The sequence below is a fragment of the Rhinolophus sinicus genome, linkage group LG10, assembly GCF_036562045.2.
Source record: "Rhinolophus sinicus isolate RSC01 linkage group LG10, ASM3656204v1, whole genome shotgun sequence".
In the NCBI taxonomy this organism is placed as follows: domain Eukaryota; kingdom Metazoa; phylum Chordata; class Mammalia; order Chiroptera; family Rhinolophidae; genus Rhinolophus; species Rhinolophus sinicus.
This window is the reverse complement of record NC_133759.1, coordinates 83,840,569-83,861,264: the sequence shown is the minus strand read 5'-3', so window position 1 is coordinate 83,861,264 and position 20,696 is coordinate 83,840,569. Positions and strand designations below refer to the sequence as shown.

The following is a 20,696-nucleotide window of genomic DNA, read 5'->3' as shown; positions in this document are numbered from 1 at the left end:
CCCATGCATAAAATCACAGACGTCTTCGAAATTAAAAGAGTCACAGAGTCTGCTCCACTCGTGAAAAGTAATTACTACTTTTTAAATAGCACACATGGTCATTTTATAAAAATTCAAACATGAAGAAGCCAAGAGAAGAAAACCCAAGCATCTAGAGGTAACGACAGCTAAGATATTATGGCTATCCTTCTAGATTCTGTTTTCCTTAACTGCATCGTGCGTGTGGATGTCTGTGCGTGGTGGTTTTTTTTTAATACAAAAATAATCCCCCTTATTTTGTAGATGAAGAAACCTAAGGCCTGGTAAACTTGTTCAAGATTGCACGTCAAATGAGTCTGTAAAAATTCAGGATTAGAACCCCTTGCCTGTTGGGCCAATGATCTCTCCTACCACCTCCTCAGAGAAATAAGTGATTAGCATCTTGGATAATTTAGTGCCTCGTCCATAGCAGGTGCTCAATAAACTCACACATGCTGAATGAATGACGCCAACTGGGCTGTCATGTTTCTTTATGTCAGTCCAGCTCTGTCTAAGCAAGTTTCATCAGAGATGCCCCCTGATTGTCAATAACACCAGAGAGCATCGTTTTGAACAAGCTGCCAAATCCCAACTTAGAATTTTTGCTACTGAAAGTGCTTCACTTTGGAACATTTTCTTTTGGCTTTATTTTAAAATGAGGCACTATTTTGGATCCTTTATATAGAGTTTATTTAGAATTCAGTTTTGGATTCGCCCCATTCCCTACGAGGGAGGCTTAGGAGGGGTGGAAAGCATCGAGACATTTGCATGAGGTATGCCTTAAGTTTCAATTAAGATCAGACTTAAGTATGACTAAAACAATTTCTGATGGGGCTAGTCATGTCAAGATTTGTAACACATTAATAACATGACAAGGAAAGGATAACCTACGGTTTTGCCAGTGTTTTCTGCTTCATTAACCAGTTGCCTAGGGCCAGGGAGATGAACCCTGTGAAACAAACAACAATTTTGGAAAGGAAACTCACATTTAGGTGGCATGCAAAGCAGTTTAAGTGGCAGTTCGAGTGAGAAGGGAAGTGTAATTCTTAAAGAAGCAAAATGTCAAGGTTATCTTTCAATAACGAGAACAAGAAAACCTGACTAGCCTGCTAGCCTGAGATATGCTTGACACAGGAAAACCCATTTGCCTGGTGACTTGAGGAAATGTGTTTAAATGTGTCTAGTTCTGGGGGTTGGTGAATCAAGCTAAAACCTTCACTCCATCTCACACTATTGGAGATGATTCTGGGTCCTGGGCATGTCTGAAGACGTGTTCTGAAGGGAGGCTTCCAGCTTTTGTGAAGTGCCAACTCATGCCAAAACAGAATCAGGCATTCTGGGAAACTGAGCTATGAGACATTCCAAAAGTAGTGCTTCCAAAAGGCTAATGAGTTTCCTGGATCCTTTCCACCCTTTATTTCATTCATTATTCCACAAATATTTGTGGAGTGCCTCCTACTATGTGCAAGGCACTGTTCTAGATGCCTAGGGATGTATAGCAGTGTAGACACAGACAGAAATCGCTGACCTCGTGGAGCTTACATTTCAGTGAGAAGAAAACAATAAACAAGTCAAATATATAGTAGATTAGATGGTAATATGTGCTATGAAAAAAAAACTGAAGCAATTCTAGTGGAGGGAGCATCGGGGCTGGGGTCTGCGATCTTAGAACAAGACCTCACTGGGGAGGGGAGGGGAGGGGAGGGGAGGCGAGGAGGGCCGCTGAGGTCTACGCACAGAGGGACTGAGTCCTGGGGCACCACAGACGAGGCTGGAAAGGAGCCGCCTGGGAGGCAGGAGGAAAACCAGGAGAGTGTGTTGTCCTGGAAGCCAAGGGAAGATAGCATTTCAAGGAGACAGGAGTGAGAAACTGCGTTAAATCCATCAGAACCATCAGGGAAGGGAAATCTGAAACTGATGTAGCAACACCAGCAGGAGGCATTTCAGTATTTTGGTGGGGCAGAGTGTGCAAAAGCCTGAGTGGAGAAGGTTCAAGAGAGGATTTGGGAAGAGCAACTCACACGACTATGTGAGACATTCTGCTGAGAAGAGCTCAAAGAAATGAGATGGTACCTAGAAGGGGATGCAAGACTGAGGAAAGTTTTTCCTTTTTTTTTGTGCTGTTTTTTTTTTTACTTATGAAGGACCACAGAAATGACAACATGTGCTGATGGGAAAGATTCAGTAGAGACGGAAAAATGAGTGATAGAGGACAGAGAGAGACAAGGTGTTGGAGCCAAGTCTGGATGGATGCAATCGGAAAACAGCTCCAGTGCCCCAGGAGAAGGGGGTGCCTTGAGTTGGGGGCACTGACTGCTCCTCGATCACACAGGGAGGGAGGGCAGAAACGTGGGCAAAGGTGTGGGTATGGTGGTGGGCTGGGTATGGCCTGTGGAAGTCCTCCTGATTGCATCGAGTCAATCATCCAGGAGCGTGAATGGTGTAGAGACATGTGGTAGATACCAAGCACATAAGGGCCCCTTGTGGTTGCTTTCCAGTGGTTCAACTCTACTTCCAATTATGTGATTGACCAAGAAGATGTCTAATAAATTCCTTTCTTCTTTCTTTTTTTTTTTTTATTATAAATAACCACAGTTCACTTCTGTTGCTTACGACCAAAGACCAAATCTTTCTTGAGGCCTATGGTTACCCCATTTTCTCACTGAAAGTTTGACTTTAACAAAATAATGATCCTAGTCTATCAAATCCTATGCAAGTGCATAGGAAGGCCTGCTTGCAATATACTAACAAGCCAAACATTATGGGTTCCTCTACACCTACTGCACGGAACCAAGAAATAATGATTTACACTTAGAATACCAAATTGGAAATGCTAAATCAGTATGCCAAAGTACTTGAAGAAAAACACTTCTATACATGTGAGAAAGCAAAAAGGACTGACACCAAAATTCAAATTGCCTGAATATTTCTTCAAACTCTCTTTCCAGTTGAACTATAAAATGTCTACCAAGACAGAATGGAGAGGAATACATACATGTACAACTTTCCTTAGAGTGTAGATTAATACTTCAATTCAGTAACTCGGGGAAGGAAATCCACGTGAGGAATGCACTAAGGGGTGATCTGGAGGCACGGAGAAGCATTTTCACAGTGGATGGCAGTGTTTTATCTGGGAATGGCATCTGAGAGGGCGGTCACACCGAGTAAGAAAGAAGGAAAGTCAGACTCTCCCACAAAGAGGGACATTTTGAAGATCACAAAGACGAGTGGAAATTTCCAGACTGTGCAGACTAAGATGAGTCTTCATGATATAACGTGTTGTCCCCCTACCGGAAATTAAGAGTTATTAAACTGCAGCCAAGACAGCTGCTTCTGAGATGAAATCAGCCTTGCGACCCCAAGCTGCAGGAGGGTGAGGGTGAGTAGCTGCTAACTTCCCGTAGAGACCAGCCCCAGGAGCTTGTGCTTTCAGAAAGCTGCACTGGCTACCCTATACCCTACGGGGGGTGGGTGGGGGGGGGCATCTTCATCCTGAGTAGCCCTGAAGACTCACAGGGAAGGGCGAGACCTGGTGGCAGGTAGGACCTGAGAGCCAACAGCAATGGCTCTTTCTCCCAGAGGACCCTGTGCTGGCTCCTCCTTCGCTAGGAAGGGTGAGACAGATGCTCAGCCCTTTGGGCCAAACACACAGAAACTAAGCTGCCAAGGAAACAAAAGCAAAGCAAAGTAAACACATGCACACTCAAAAATCTCCCAAGATAAGAGCCGTGTGTAAGGTGTTTTCAGCATCCAGCCCTAAGGGATTGGCTGGCCAGTAACAGACTGTGAAGAAAGCCCCATCCCATCAGTAAGAATGACTGTCTGGTTTAACTGTTTGAACGATTCCCCTGTCTTCCCTCACCTGAAGGCACAGTTCCATGACCCTCCTGCCTCCACCCCGATTTCTCAAACAGATTGTAAAAGCTTACATTATGGATGCTGTACTACATGTCAGACGTTCTTCTAAGATCTTTATGTGAATTAATTAACTTAATCCTCAGAACAACTCTAAAAGAGTAGAAACTATTGTTGTCTTGAGGTTTCCCAGAAAGCAGAGACTGAGGTAAAGGCTTCCACGCTACTAGGGAGTCCCCAGGGGCATGAGGCAGAAAAGCTAGCCACTGCCTGGTTCAAGGACCAATACCGGCTCAGTCTCTGGGGCCCATCTTCCAAAAGGCTGTCTGATGACGACTATCTAGGATGCACAGCTCCAACCTCCCGTTACTCAAAGGTTACCCCCGGGAGTTTTTTTAAGACCTCTTTGCTTCCAGGTTGGACATGTGTGCATGCCACTTTGTGCCATGCGGGAGGTAAGAGGCAGGACACACATGGTATAGGCATGAAGCTACAAGCTTTCAGGCTGCACTTATATAAAGTGAGCTGGAGGTTACACAACTGGTCACTCCAGTGGGGGCTGAAATATACAGCGGAGAAGCTAGGAGAATCTGATGTGCTAATTTAAAAGTTTCTGAAACAATTATTAATTCTCCTCTCTCATATGAAGAAACTCGGACAGAGAAAAGTGAATTCAAGCAAGGTTTCAGAATAGACAAGAGCAAAACCAGGCAGTCTGGCTCCAGAATGTTCTCTCTTAACCACCATGCTCTCAGCCCCTACAGATGAACTGCAACTACCTAGAAGTCTGCCAGCTGCCTCGCTGCAGCTGCCACATTTGAGCTACAATAGATGTGAAGAATTAGTCGGGAAACCAGTCAGTGTAATACAATAAGTATCACCGATAATGTTCACCATGCAATGAAAAGAGGATGCAGCAAGAGAGTGTTCCAAACAGTGCGAGTGGCAGAATCAGTTAGAAACTGCTGCTCAGCCACAAAGAAAGACATTTAACGAAAGCACCCCTGGAGAAAATGCATAAGAAATATGGCTCATCAGAACAGAAATAAATGACATAGAGACTAACAAGACAGTAGAAAAGACCAATGAAATGGAGAGCTGGTTTTTTGAAAAGATAAACAGACAATCCTTTTGTTCACCGCACCAAGAAAAAGAACAAGAGGACGCAAATAAAATCAGAAATGAAAGAGACAAAAAAGAAGAAGGAGAAGGAGAAAAAAATAAAAAAGAAATCTGGCTCTGCTAAGGGTTGGCAAAGAAGAAACTAAGTTGCGATGGTGTCCGTTAATACTTTCACTTTTATAATACCCCGAAATAAATGGGGGCAGCCACGAAGAAAGGAAAAGACAGCGTCCTCCTCTTCATTCCTTCCTGAATCTGAGGGGAACTCCAAGGGTGCAGAAGAGGAAGAAGTGCATCAGAAAACAGAAAAGTCATTGAAAAACTTAACCCAAACAAAAGTGGAACAACTTAAAACAAACAAGAGACCCAAATCAAAGGAGCACTAAGACTGCTGAGTTTTAACAGCTTGAAGCCAAGCATTTCCCCTTTCAGAACGGGGCATTTCTTATGATGTGAAAGATTTAGTTCCTTGAATTCAGAAATTTTGATTTTTTTGTTTTTCTTTTTGTAAGCAAAAAACTTAAACTGAACTTGTATCTTTCCTTCCCCTAACCCGGAAGGTTGGAAGGCCACAGGAGACAGAAATTCCTGGGTTGAAAGTAAGTAAAGGTCTGGCAGTTAGGCTAAATAAGGGTTGAGCTCTAATTTCTTCTTTTGCATTTCCATTAATTTAAAGTGCTAAGTTGCCTGTTTGCTCTAAAACATGTGGTTGTCCTCTTTGCAGTGTCCCTTTAAATAGACTTTCCTTCAGCTCTGCCAAAAATAGCTAGAGCAGGTCCTTTGAGAATCTCATTCTTAGTCTTAAAAAAAAAAATACACTCTCCTCCCCACCCCATACACATAAACAGGCAAGATCTCCCACTTCTAACCGGGTCCTCCAATCAGAAATAGTAAATCTTGCAGGAGTAAAACAGAGCTGATCAAGGAAGTAATTCTCCCAACCCGGTTCTGCTTATTCATTGATGTAATCATCAAATATTGAGACCCTCTTTGGGGATTAGCAGCTAGTCAGGCCCTGGGCTGAAAACCCAAATGCCTACACGGTAGCCAGGCAGGTAGGGGGCATGAAAGAGTGGGCCAGGCACACAGGCCAAAGGGACTGTTTGGGGACCAGGCAAACTGAAGCAGGCATGGGGGGGGGGGGGGGATAGGGTGTGGCCTCTATTCAGTTCCAGTTCCAGCCAACTGTTAGCAAGGAGACCTGAATTTTTTCAAGTACAATTACCCCCGTTACAAAAGCTGGAAACCTGTCCAAATGTTAAAAACAGCAAGGTGTGGGACAACAATACCACATAGAACACGTGTGGGCTGCTCTGGCTAGAGGCCCTTGTTTGCAACCTCTAGGTAAGAAACAAAGATAAAAGATGACACTGCCTGTCCCCTGGGAGCTTATGACCCAGTAGGAGAGAGAAGATACACACCTGGTAAAGGTGGAATGTGAGCCACGCTAAACAAGAGGAATAAGCACAGGCGATGGGAGCTCGGGGAAGTGCGAGGGCACCTGAGGCAGCAAGGATTCTTGTAGGCAGAGGCATCTGAGCTGAGGCTAAAGCATGAGGTCGACGTTGGCAGCAGAGGCTAGAGAGAGAGCATTCCAGACAGAGGAAAATGAGCTACAAGAGGCAAACAGAGGGAGCAGGGAAGAGAATATTTGAGGAATGGTCACGAGACCATCATGCTTCTACCCAGCAAGTATCCGTGAGTGCACTCCACGCCATAGGGATGCAATGGCAGTCACGAGGGACATGCGATGCGGCTGCAAAGTCTGAAAGGGTCCAGTCCAGACCAGAGTTTTATCTTAAGAGCGGTGGGGAAGCTGCCTTTGACATTTTCTTGAAGCAGGGGAATCACACGGTGAGATCTGCAGTGTTCCAAGTACCCGGCTGCAGAGCATGCATTCTGCGGACTGGAAGGGAGCCAGAGGAAGCCGGGGGGAGGTGCTGGGAAGCAGCCTGGAAAAGACACGATGCCGACTGGGAGGAAGGGGCTAGCCACGGAGACAGAGAAAAGTGGATGGATTCAGGCGATGGCTAAGGGTTAAAATCACCAGAACTATCAGTTCAGGGTAGGAGTCAGAGAGGCAGAAGCCAAATGGGACTCAAAACTGTGGTTAGTGTGGCTTCATGGGGGTATGAGGCCACACCGCCAGCGGCCCAGCAGCCAAGCAATTCTGTGCCGGCAGCAGTGGGAGTCCAGTGGTTACTAGAGAGAAGAAAGGTTCAGGAGCCGGGTGTATGGCTGAGGGAAGGCTGCCAGAGACGCTCACAGGAGCGTTCCATCTTAGAAAGCCATCATCTCAAAGGTACTGTTTTCTTGTACATGTGCTTTGTAAAATTCCACAGCTATTTTGTTTGGACTAGGCTTGATGGCAAGGAAATAACTAGCTCTCCTCATGTGTTCAACAGCTCTTCACTAAGCTAAATCTTATCCTCTAGACTTGGGGTTAAGGAAGAAAGAATACTAGAGTGTAGGTATAAGATATGTGTTCCTGCCAAGTATCCATGCCAACTTCCTTTTATTTCGACTCTTTCTTAAGGACTTCAAGGAATGCTAGTTAACCGCCAGGGCCCATCCTCCAGGGTGTCAAGGCCTGGCAATGAGTTTCTGGATAACTACAGGCATTTTCACATGAACCCAATTCACTCTGCTTCTAGATCATTAAGAAAATATGAATACATCCTTCTTCATTTGCAAGAATACCTGGAAGTACTCAGACTCTAGTCACAGGAAGGAGAAAACAGCCAAGTCACTAGGTGCTCAACCCTTGATAACTAATGACAATGTAGTCTACACAGTTTGATAAAGTCTCACTTGTCTGGCAAGTATTTGCCCCACAATATTCCTTAATGATCCCGACAACATACAGAAGTCACAACATGTAACACATTCAAATATACACTAGACAATAAGATAATGAAAAGAATAATAAGAAATCAGCCAGCAACAATGGGACTACAGTTGATTTTGCTTTTTGCATGTCTCTCTCACCCTCTACCCCCCAAATCCTGGAATTTTAGTGTATATGTGCCCACATTGCAGATGTATTCATCTTCCCTCCCACATTGACCTTTGGTCCCATATGTCTTGATTGAGTTAGCGTGCCATGCAAAGATCGTTCAATAGACTGAATGTGCTCTGTGAAATGTTCTTTTCCTCAGCCTTGCAGTAGGCACTGTGAGCTACCTATTCACAGCTCTGCTTTTATGCTGGGACCCATGCCTCCCACAAGTGGCCCAGGTAAATCCTGTTCGGTGTAAAAAACCCTGGTGGTCCCATTCCCCTTGCTGGCGATTGCTTCTAACCAATGAGATGTGATGGGAAGTCCATTGGGAGAACTTCAGGAAAAAGTATCATCATAGGTTTTAAAAGGAGACTCAAAGAAGAAATGCCTTTTCTGCCTCTGGACAACCATTAACGTGCAAGGATTTAATGCAATAGCTTATGACCCTGCGAGGAACTAGCCCATACTGTAAGGCTGGCTGTGAGCAGGACCATGGAAATAACCTGAGCATTTCATGAACTGAGAAATTATCCGGCCCTCAGCACTGATCGTATGTAATGACACAATAGATTTCCTTATTGTTTAAGCCACTTTGAATTGGATTTTCTGTTTCTTACAGCCCAAAGCATCCTAATGATACAATATCTCCTTGGAAAAGCAAGAATAGGGCTGTGACTCTCCAACAATACGCTAGCAACAAAGGAACAGGAGCTTCAAAAAAGAAAAGAGGCTAAGATTTATTTCTCAATACGTCTTGGGAAAACCAGCTGTGAAAAGGTACTTTTAATAGTCACTCATGATATAAGGAGAGTCTTCTGAAATCCTCCCTCGCAGCATAAACACTGTAATGAAGTTACGATGACCCACTATGAATGGCCTGTGTGGGGATACACAACGTACTTGGGGTCATCATAATATGTAAACACCAGGGCACTACCATGAAATTAGTCTTTATTACTCATCTGCTCTTATTTCCTTCTACAATTATAAGATCGGGAAGTATTTTCTTCTCTACTCCCTCTTCTAGATGATGAAAAAGCATAGAATCACATGATTGAAAGGAAACTCAGAAAACTGAGGCTCAAAGAGATGGAATGATTTCCATAAGGCCCCACAGCTAGCTGGGGACAATTTTCTTTACTAATAAAAAACGCTTTATGCGTGGTTTTAAAAGAGTCATTTGCTGAACACTCAATTTAAAGCAAAGTTGAATTGTAAATATAGGGTAAATCAAAATCATATGTTTTTCTTAGTAATTTAATTATGAAAATAAAATATTTTTGAACTCACTGCTTTGAGCTTCTTCTTTCTATTTCTAATACCTTCTGAAATCCCCATCCATTCCTTTCAATACCATTTCTCTCTCCTAGAAAATCCCTGCATATGGCCCATTCAGAAAAGACTGTTTGTGTCATAATGTCCTGGGAAATAAACCAGAAATGCAGATTCCCAGGCAGTCGGGTTTAGTAGACCGGGGGTGGGGCCCCGCGATGTCCAGGTAGATAAGCACCCACGTGAGTCTCACTGCGCTTTGACGCACATGACTCCAGACTGTATACTAGATCCTAGGACCCAAAGAGAAAACATCTAATTATCATAGTAGATTTGAGCTGGCACAACAAAAATATGTGCATAGTTGCCTGTAATTTTCATGTTCCCTCTGAGGTCTGAAATCAACCCAAGAGCTCTGTGATTTGGATGTACCCTGGTAATCATATTTGCTTGGAGGTTTGAAGTTTTCATCCTTTCCCCTTAAGACGTTCCTTCCCTCTGAATGCATTTCTACTTGGGATTAAATCGAAAATGTCTTAACTTTCCCTCCACAGTTAAAGGAAATCAATTTTGGAAAGTGTTTCAAAAGAGTACTTTACAAAATACACAATACAAAATGTCGTCCCTTTGAACCAGACGCCTGTGATGCACAAGGCAAACATAGTAGGTAATGAGAGAAGTAAACACTGGGTTTTCCAGCAGAACCAGCCCTGAAACCAAAACTTCGGAAGGAAGCTGACCATTAAGCAAATGGACCAGAGGACAATAGCTCAGGCGTATCCTAGGTTAAGTCTGAACCTGAGAAAACTGGAATGAAACAGACAAACCCCTTGTCCCAAGCTAACTTTCCCTTACTGCTTGATTTTAAAATAGGACAGTGCTGTAAACGAGAATATACAGTTTAAGTGGAATCTTAGAACTCCTCTGGGTGCCAAAGAATTTTTTTTTTTAGACCTAAATAAATGCTCCTTACTGGATTCAGCAGTGCTCATTTATACCCATCTCCTCCGAGACATTTCAAATCTAGAGGCTCCAGAGACCAAGAAGACAGCAGGCTGAGAACTTGAGTCTGTGTGTTCTAACATCGGCTCTGACAGACTCACTTTACAGGCATGAGAGTTTGTCTATAGGTAGATTTCTTAATGGTTAAATGAACAAGGAAATGTCATGTAACCTCACAGAACCAAAGAAAATCAATGTTAAGTATCAAAGACAATGTATAATGCTCCAGAAATGATAGAAAATAAATACCTCTAGCAACAAAATTGGTTTAAATTCCTTGGAAGGCAAAAAGTCAAGTTCATGACTGTAACTTGCATAGTCCAGTTGCATATCCCTTGGGTTAGGGATAAAGATGGACTGAACTTACTGGGGTTGGGAGAGCAGAGAGTGGAACAACAAAGAGAAAGTGAACCATCCACCAGGAGATGAACAGGCTCAGCTGTTCCAGATCTACCTTAAGGGTTTTGGTTTTTCTCTTTTAATCTTTTTTCTTTAAAGATTTCTAACAATCCTCAGGGCATTCAAAAAATGGGAAAATTCAGTACTGGCTCTGCTGGATCCCCATTTACTCTGGGTCCCTCTCAGTGCAATTAAGTTCTCATCACACTGTGCAGCTTGAGGAGCCCGACTGCTTTCAGCTGGTCCCTAACCTTCTCGTCTAGCTGCTCCCAGCAGGCGTGGAGGCCTCCTTACCATCCAGTGGCCATAAAGCACTCATGAGCCTCCCTACAGATGCTTGGTGGGAGTACGTGTGTGTATCTGGAACTTCCTCTGTTTGGGACAGGCCCTGCAAGGGTGCAAAAGTTTGCAAGTAAGATCTAAACCAGCTTTTCCATTTAACAAACACCTGACTGGGTTGTATGGAACAGGCAGCAGACCGTCATCTGAGCATCTGGAGTTACTTTTTAAAGCTCAGTTCCCATTATTTTAAACACATTTCAACAGGATTCTTTGACATTTTGGGGGCATTCTCCTTGCAAACTTGCATGTTCTCTGTTATGCTTTAATTTTTCTAAACATTCATGAATTGGGATTCCGGACCCAATTCTACTGTGGGGGGCAGCGTCAATTCTCAAACAATTCTCAGGACACCAGCAGGGTGTACGAGAATTCAACTCAATTCTGACACTATCTACATGAAGATAGCGTCAGATTCCACAGGTTAAGGGTTTAGTCCTACACGACTGCCCCCCAATACACACACACACACTCAGATGCAAGCGCAGATTACCTGCGCTTCTGACCGACTGGCCACAGATTAGAGAGGCCAATGACTCCCTCCAATGTGGAATGCCAATCCCAAATCCAGGTTGTCACCTGTGCTTCTGACTTACTAGCTCTGTATCAGAAGTTCCCACAGTACCTTCCTTGGATTCTATTAATTTGCTAGAATGCTCACAGAACTCAAGAGAAAAAGGTTACTTACTGATTAGATCACTGGGATATAGTAAAAGGATATATATAACTCAAAAGAGCCAGATGAAAGACATACACAGGGCCAGGTGTGTGGGAAGGGGTGAAGAGTTTCCATGCCCTCTACATGGTGGCCACTCTGCCAGCATCTCCATGTGTTCACCAACCCGGAAGCTCTCCAAACCCCACGTTCCTTGGTTTTTATGGAGGCTTCATTACATAGTCATGATTAAATCATTGGCCATTAGCAATTGATTCAACCTCCAGCCTCCAGTCATGGGGGGTTTGGGAGGATACAGGATTGCAAGTTCCAACCTTCTAATCACAGTATTGCTTCCATTGGCAGCCAGCCACCATCCTTAGGTGCTTTCCAAAAATCATCTCATTACCATAACAAAAGACACTTTTTTTCCCCCCCACTCTCAAAACTTAGGAAATTCCAAGAGTTCAGGGAGCTGTGAACCACAAATTGTGGATGGAGACCATATATATGAGAAATATATTTTGGTCGTTTGAATGACCAAATACATATTTCTTATAAATAACAATATCACAATGCAGTTCTGACATGGCATGGCAAGAAAAAACACTGACCGATAAGGGGGAAACCCTTGACTCTGCCTAATTACTTCTCACTAACACGCATATCACTCTTTCTTCATAATTAGAGCTGTGGAAACCTTTATGGAAACATATGAGTATATACTCTCTCTCCAAAACGTCCATAGCAAGTGCTTGGTAGAAATATGAAAACAAACCATAATCTCCCTCAGCAGAGTATCAACACCTCCCAAAGAAATGACTTCACGGCACGAACAAAGGGAGGGGAAGGGCCAAATTTACAATCTATCAGTTCAGTAGAATATAGGGACTAATGAGCTAAGTTAACTGTTATACTCTGTCTTTTCTTATGCTCCAGTCTGCAATCCAAAACATTCATCCAAGTCAACGGAAGGTTAGGACATACACACATGTGGTGGCTGATGCAGCAAGGAGTCAATAAAGCCGGTCTGAAAAGGGTCAAACACCAGCAAGCTCACGAAAATTCAAAACCATTCCAAGAGTATAAATACTCCTGGCAGGAAAATCAGACCCCCACTGGATGCTCTGATTACCTCAGAGGGCAAGCGGGCATTTGTCAAATACAATTCCTTTATCTTCTACACTTCTTCAAAGGCTTTAGTACATGTAACTTTAAAAATCAGTGACATTGTAGATAAAAGGGAACCTACTATCCATATTTGACAGATGAAGAAACTAAGGAATTGAGAGGTCAATGGCTTGTCCAGGGCTGGTAAAGTGGCTTGTTAAGAACAGTTAACTCTAAAATCCAGGCCTCTTTACGACAAATCCAAGGTCTGTAAACCCATGACATACTCCTGTTTGCCCTTGACCGTCACCAGAACATGACTCCTGAAAACTCTGCCTGGTGACCTGGTATCAGGGGTGCTACACTCCTGCTTGCCGCTCATCACCACAAGAGCAACCCCCTCTCCACCCCCGAAAACTCGGCCTAGCGGCCTGGTCGCACAGCCACTTCCCCAGCCTACTTTGCAAAGACCATCTGGCATGTGCTGCTGTTATCCACTGCAGTTAACATTTCACACATTTCTTTCCTAAGCCTCCAGCATACCTGACGCAATAGTAGGAGAGGCAAACGTAAGCAGAACTGAGAACAGTTTTAGTGCTAAGATAAGAACTTTCTAGGGGGTGAGAAAAGGGCCAGCAATCAGCCTTAAACCTACTTTGCCAAGTGGTTCATGAGCAGCTGTAACATCTGCCTATTTTTCTCTGGGAGCCGATGAACAAGGCTGTGGATTTCAGAGACCCGAGACTCCTGGTTCTCCAGCTCTGCAAAGGTAGGAGGGAAGGAATATTTGATCAGTGTCATAGCTAAATCAGTTTACAAGACAAAAATCAAAAGAAACCAAAGGTTGGGCACTAACAGACTGAGGATTTCTCAAAGGTTTAACATCCTGTTCTGTGTACTCATCACTAGAATGACTAGATCTTGAAGTGCTTTCTGTAACAAAGTTCATACAAAAAAAAAAAAAAAAACAAAAAAAAATGGCCGTCAAAAAATTCCAGCCAAAATGATGACGTGGTGAAACGGAGCCCCAGTGAACTGCACACTCAAAGCAGGAACAAATTTGGGAGCAGCTGGCTCCCTAGAGTGAGGGCTTCATTTCAAGGAAAGAAGGAACTTTATGCCCTCACCAAGTGATAAACAAATTGTACATGAACAACATTGCAAGGGTCTCAAATATCAAAACAATGCCTCAGGGCAACATCAAAGAAATCAAAGGAAATGTCCAGTTATTCTCAGACCATGTGTCATAGCCAGGCTGGTGCAGAAGAAAGGAATGGCACATCGAATATGTAAATCTTTCTGCAAGCCTGTCACCTAAGTCACGGCCTGTCGTATTCGATTGGTAGAACTTGGGTAAGTGATTGCGTTTGTCTGGGCAATAGAATGATGGTACTCACTCCACCTATTTATAGGGCTGATGTGGGGTTTACTTAGAGAATGGTTGCTATGGGTTTGGAATTTCTCTGAGAAAGAAATCAAATAAACACTATCTTCAACTCCTAGCTTGCTTTCATGTCTTTCACTTCCCTGTTTTAAGGGGACAACTACGAGCAGACAAGGCCATCAGAACATTAGTTGCTACTAACTTAGACCATTAGTAGTTACCAGGGTAAACAAACTGACGGCTTCAAGGATGCAGGGAGAGCCACAGGCTACTGGCATAGCAGCACTGTGGGGTTTCACGCGAGATTTGAAGCTCAGAGAATATCTCACTGCCCTACAGGAGGCCTGCCCCCCGTAGACAGATACTTAGGGTAGCTTGCGTCTAATCCTTCTGTATTTTAATACCAGTAATATGACGCTAGGGACCCGGATGATATAGCTTAAGAATGATCAGAAGCTATAAAAGGAAGCCACGCGGGAAAGCAGACTGGGAAGTTATATAAATGGTGTTGCACTGAGGAAAACACTTCCAGGGCTCAGTTTAGGTAATGTGAAAAGTTTGATTCATTCTGCAAAATGCTATTCAAGGGCTGGGAAAAACCCAAGGAGTTAGAACTCCAATAGCCAAAATTAGAAAGGCAAACTTGCTTTTCTCTCCTCTCCCCACCCCCACAAACATACTTCTGAAGTTTCTCTCCTCTATAGTAAATTCGACATGGGAGCAAGGCCCTTAGTAGCAATCCTGACGTGGTTTCGTTTTGATTCTGTGTCGGTCTCATGAGCGTGTATGTGGGTAGTTAACATGCGGAATACGAAGGGTTAGATAATATTTATTTTGGGATACTGACTGTTCTTTGAAATAGAAAAAAATCTATTCCCTCCTCCTCAAAACTGTGACAAAAAGAAAACTTACTTGCAGCTTTGATGAAACTTCTTTGAAACTGGTACATCATGAGTGGTCCCGGAAGCATTCTGGAATAAACGGATGTAGACTAGTCAGCTTAATAAAAACAATCATATTCTCTCAAAATAGCAGCCTAGAGACTGCCAAACTGTATTACATTTCTCAAAGACAAAGATCACAGGGAAACAATGCAACGCAGCTTAGACCAACTTAGTTTCCCTTTTCAAGGTCCCGATATTTCCGCTGAAATTTTCATTCTCGCTCCTTTTTAAGGGAATGGATACAACTATGTTTCGTAGTGACAACTCGAAAAGTCCTAATGCAAAAGTCTAGCACAAACCAAGAGATTTCATTTTCAGTCAGTGACTCACTCATCAACAAGAGCATTTTAAGATATGTCTGAATAACAGGCAACTAACTAAACATTTGCAAATATCTGCACGCACTCCTCTCTTCCCAGCACCTTGTTATTAGAATCAGTTCATCTGTAAGTGTTGTGAGAGACTTCTGCAGGTGTTTTTGTGGTGAATTCATTATGGAGTGCTGCTCGAGAATGCCAAAGGGCTAGAACCCTTAACATCAGGCAGGACACAATCAAATTTTACCTGCTATTTTTAAAAATCATGTTTTACAAACAAAGTCATAGACACAGACAACAAAAGAGTGGTTGGTTACTAGAGGCGAAGGGGGCTGAGAGGAGGCTGAAGATGGTAAAGGGGTTAAATATATGGTGACAGAAGGAGACTAGACTTTGCTGGTGAGCATGCAATGCAATATATAGATGATATATTACAGAATCATACATTTGAAACTTATATAATGTTATTAACCTAGGTTACCCCAATACATTTAATAAAACATGTTTTATACTTATTGTTTATTAGAAAATCAATATCAACATGTAAAATGAAGTGCTAAGGGCAAACCTCTACAATACAGCTTTGTGTAAACTACAATGGTAATATTTGGGGTATGAATATTTAATGAGCATGTTAAACTATAAACGTATCAGAGGTTTTTCTGATAGTCCAGATAATAAACTTCTCAACAGACTCTTTTTCTTGGCTCAGGTTTTACTCTATTCTCATCAGATCTCTTAAGTCAACTCTTAGCCATCACTTACATTACATCTTATTCTTGACTTCAAGATCCTTCCTTCAATCCCCCCAATAGCCAATAAACTAGCACCACCTATTCCTTTTCTGTGGCTTTCCTCCTTTGCTTTTGAGTCAAGGGAATCTTCACCAAAACCTGTACAAGTGCTTACGCCATTCATGATGATAGTTCTCCTCTTTGTTTAAGGCTGGGTCCCCTACCTTCCTGTGTAAGAACCACAGCGAAAAACTAATATTCCTATACCCTCCAAATCTAGCATAAATTTCAATCTACTCATGAAACTGAGATGGGGGGCGCTAGTCAATCACCACTCCCTTAATAACAGATGGAGGGGTGGGGAGGTAACAGATATAACATTGCCTAGATCATTACAGGAAAATAGTCTCTTTTCCAGTAAAGTGATCTCTTCCATTCTAAGCAGAAGGAATCAAAAAGGAGTTCCATTAAGTTCTCATTTTTAAGGACCAATGTGAGCAATCCCCTCTATTCACAAAATACATAGGGTATGTAATCGTGCATTTGCATCAGAAGGGGATATGTGATCCCTTGTTTTCTTAATAGAGTATTCAGGAATTTCAGAGACTACCATATTTTAGGTTTTGTGAAAGGCGAGTTGTCACAGTAGCTTCTTATAAAGCAGAAAGCTTCCTGAATCACCCATGGCATCATGGCAGCCCATCAACTATAGATGATTTACAATCGGATTGACCAGCTGAGCTAACTGCACCCACACCGAAGCTGCTTTCACATCTCAAACACCCACCCCACAGCTCTCTGGAGGCTGAAAATAAAACTGCTTTCTTCCTGATTGCCTGATAACAAGCTGGCACTCAGCAAATGGAAAGTCCCTACCTTAGGTAGGTCTTCAGAGCACTAGTGATGGTTTTGATCTCCCATTCTGCACAGATATCCACTTCTGTTTCAGAAGCTGTTTTGGGGTCTAAAAGGGAGAAAAGACAACGTGTAAAGCAGAGCAGAAAATACAGCTAAAAAACAAGCATACATAACAAAAGCATTCAGCCTCACTACTAACCAAAGAAATCCAAATTAAAACAAAAATGACACCTATTTTTTGCCTATTAAATGAGGAAAGTGTTTTAAAATCCAAATACCTATTGCTGGCAAGAATGCAGTGAAACTGATCTTCTCATAATCTGCTGGAGGCAGCAGAGATCAATGCAGCAATTTTGAAAAGAAATTTAGCAGTATGTATCAAGAGTCATAAAAATGTTTATACCCTTTGAACTGGTAATCCCACTTTGTACAATCTTTCTTCAGGAAATAAGATAGGAAATGAGAAAAGTTACATACCCCCAAAATGTTTAACACACACTATTCTTTATAACAGTAGAAAAAAAATTTTAAGAGAGTCAATCTAAATGTCCAATAATAGAAGAATGATTAAGTTAATTGTGGTATGTCTACTTGATGGGGTATTATGTTGCTTTTACATGATAATGATGGCTATCTAATAACAGGGAAAATACCCAGATTTTCATGTAATAATAAAACCACGGAGCAAAGAAAAAAAAAGATCAAGATTTAAAAGTTTATGAGAAACTCACAGGAAGAAAAGCTGAAAGGAAATACTCTCAAATCAAAATAGTGGTTGGCTTAGAGTGCTAGAACTATGTTTTTCATGTTTTCTAAACTGTGACTTGATTCCATTACCTTTATATAGATTTTTAAATTGCCTTAAGCCAAGAAGCGCAATGAGAGCCACCATAATTGTATCAGCTCCTGATCATTTCTTCTTGCGTGGACTTTTAAACAAATGTGTGTATTTTAAATAGGTGTGTATTATTTTTAAAAAGACAGATAATTCTTGTAGTCTTCCTGAGCTGCATGCAGGTATGAATAAAAAGCATAGGTTGGGGAATATGACATCACGTGCGTCACAAACCAGCAGACCCCATCTTACCGCGGGCAAGGCAGGCGGAAGTGGAGTCTTTCAGTAGATTGAAGGGAGAGTCCAGCTTCCACAAACTAAAGACTAGTCATTTGCCTCCCTTTTCTTTCTGCACAGCAGCATTTTCAGTTGGGCTGCTGCCCGTTTTTCACACCTACTCCAAGTGCTCAACTGAGGCTCTGCCCTCCCAGTTGTGGGGAATGAGATTCAAGACAGACCAATCACGCACAGCATCTCCCTGGACCCTGTGACTGGTTCAAGGATGGCCCAAGACCAAAGCCCGCTGGATCAGAGTGAATGTCATGACTTTTCTAGGAGATAAGAGGAAAGGATACTTGCTATTTCCTGCTGGGCTTGCACCTGGAAGCTTTTGTAACTACTCGAGGTGCCACCACAGAGAGCCTCAGAATAAGTCCGACGACAAAGCCAGAGAAGGAAGAAGCAGAAAAAGTGGGTCTTGATGACACGATTTGAGCCCTTGTATCTCGGCATGCCTTTTTAATTATGTGAGCCAATAAATGCCCCTTTTCCTTAAGCCAGTTGAGGTCAGGTTTTCTGTTTTGTATAATCCAAAGAGATCTAAATGATACAGCAGATAAACAGAGACAGCCACTGTCTCTTTCTAAACAGTCGCTAAGAGTTCCTCCTGCAGGGCCAACAGCCTTCCAGCTGGAAAGGGGAATGAGTCACAGGTGGGCATGATACATTTTCTGTACACTGGGAAAGAACCCACTTTCATTCCAGTAAGAGAAGGCCAAATAGTCATGAGTGGCTTAAAGATTTAGGCTCTAATCCCCAGGTGAGGGCACAAATCCAGCTGGTCCGTACTGCTCTCAGTAGGTTCCCCTGACATCTATTGGGAGATGAGAGAGGAAAGCCTTAGCTCATAAAATGTTTGGCTCCTAACGGGAGCACCTCTATGTATTTGCAGGTGACTCTGGGCAATAATGTCACATGAAACAAACAAGGAAGAATCTAAAGAACATGATTTCATTTCTAGGTCCACAGAATGGTAAACTCCATAGCAAATTTCTGAAAAGTGAACAAAGTGTGATTTTTCCAAATATCCAAAACCTCTGCAGCTTGAATTCTTTTCTTGCTGTGTTATCTCACACTCCTCTTAATGGTTTCTTCCTGCAGAAGTATAAGTACCAAAAAACTTTGCTTGGCCTCGCTATGACCAAGACACATGGAGAGCTGCCATACTGCCTGGCTCCTGGATGCAAGACAAATGTTACTGTACATTTTTCTGAACAAACTGACTTCTGCCCAAGAAGAGTGAACATGACACTAAACAAGCAGCAGTTGGCAGGTCTGGGAGTTGTGAACTGTTCCATGAACCACATTTAGCAAACTAATGATTGGCTTCCACTTACTCAGGCTCTCTAACCATAGGACTATTGTACAGCATTACAGAGAAGAGAGTCAGTTACAGCCAGGCTAAAAGGCTTTTTATAGCAGTGATGAGGCAAGGCTCATAACTTGAGCGCGTCCATTTAATATCCAAACTAAACTGAAGACAGCCGATCAAACGGCCCCATTTTCAGAAAGTACTACTGGTGTCCACACCTCCCTACCGATGCTCCCCTCACTAACAGAATCTTCCTGGTAGTGTCTGAACAGGATGCAGACACGTGATGCAAACTTTTCTTCAGAGCTCAGTCCCTTTCTCCCCATCATGTCACCTGACCATTGCAGTGCTTAGTGAAATTGACCGAAGTTAGAGGAGCAGGCCAACGAACAAAAAGGCCTCATGTGGGGAAAGCTAAATGAGTGGCTGTCCTCCTCAACCGACTCCCATATGAATTTGGAAACACAGGAGACAAACCAGAAGCAGTGGTTACAAGGGGAGGAGCTCTTAGCATTGTCACAATGGATTGGTCCCAAAATTCATCTGGTCCACTGCTGTTGTTGACCAAAACGCTAAGGACCTTGCGGAGGAAAGGATGAGGAAAGTCTCCTTTGATCTCCTGAATTTCCTAATAATATTATAATAATGTATGCAAATTAAAAAAATTTTTTCTTTAACTGAGGAGGTAATACATGCACACGGTAAAAACATATTCAAGCATAACAAATAGATCTACATTAAAAGGCAAGCCTTTCCTATGCTAGAGGCAACTGCTAATATCAGTTTCGTGTGTGTATGCTATCTCTCATAGCACAAGCATAAACAAGTAAAATATGAATACATACAGCTTTGTAAAAACACAAAAAGAAGCATATGTCATTCTGTACATTGCTATTTTCATTTAACAATATCTTCAGAAATTGTTCCATCTCAGCATACAAATACATCTACTTCACAGGACTTTACTGCCCCATAGTTAAATGTCCCATTCATGGAAACTAAGGTTGTTTCCTGGTTTTGCTATAATAAACAATAATATTTTTACACGTCTTACCTGTAGAAAAAAAAAATCCCAAAAGAATTTTGGGGTCAAAAAGTATGTGCATTTTTTATTTTGAAATATATTGCTTAACTCCTGTATCATTATATTTAAGTATGAGAGTGATCCCTTCCCCAAACCTTTGACATTACATAATCTAACACTTTGATTTTAGCCAATCTGATAGGTTTAAAAAAAGATTATCTGACTGTTTGTGTTTT

The 20,696-nt window shown here is 42.4% G+C and overlaps 1 protein-coding gene across 5 annotated transcripts in view; it reads right to left on the bottom strand.

The window, feature by feature from the left end:
- ARHGAP26 (Rho GTPase activating protein 26) overlaps positions 1 to 20,696 on the bottom strand; it is a 703,968-nt gene that overhangs the window by 136,052 nt on the left and 547,220 nt on the right. For all 5 annotated transcript variants that reach the window (XM_074313709.1, XM_019739058.2, XM_019739059.2 and 2 more), the window contains 3 exons: positions 17,029 to 17,116; positions 15,070 to 15,128; positions 13,429 to 13,534 (listed from right to left, as the gene is read on the bottom strand). In XM_074313709.1, coding sequence (XP_074169810.1) covers positions 13,429 to 13,534; positions 15,070 to 15,128; positions 17,029 to 17,116 — 253 coding nt within the window. The remainder of the gene's footprint in view (positions 1 to 13,428; positions 13,535 to 15,069; positions 15,129 to 17,028; positions 17,117 to 20,696) is intronic.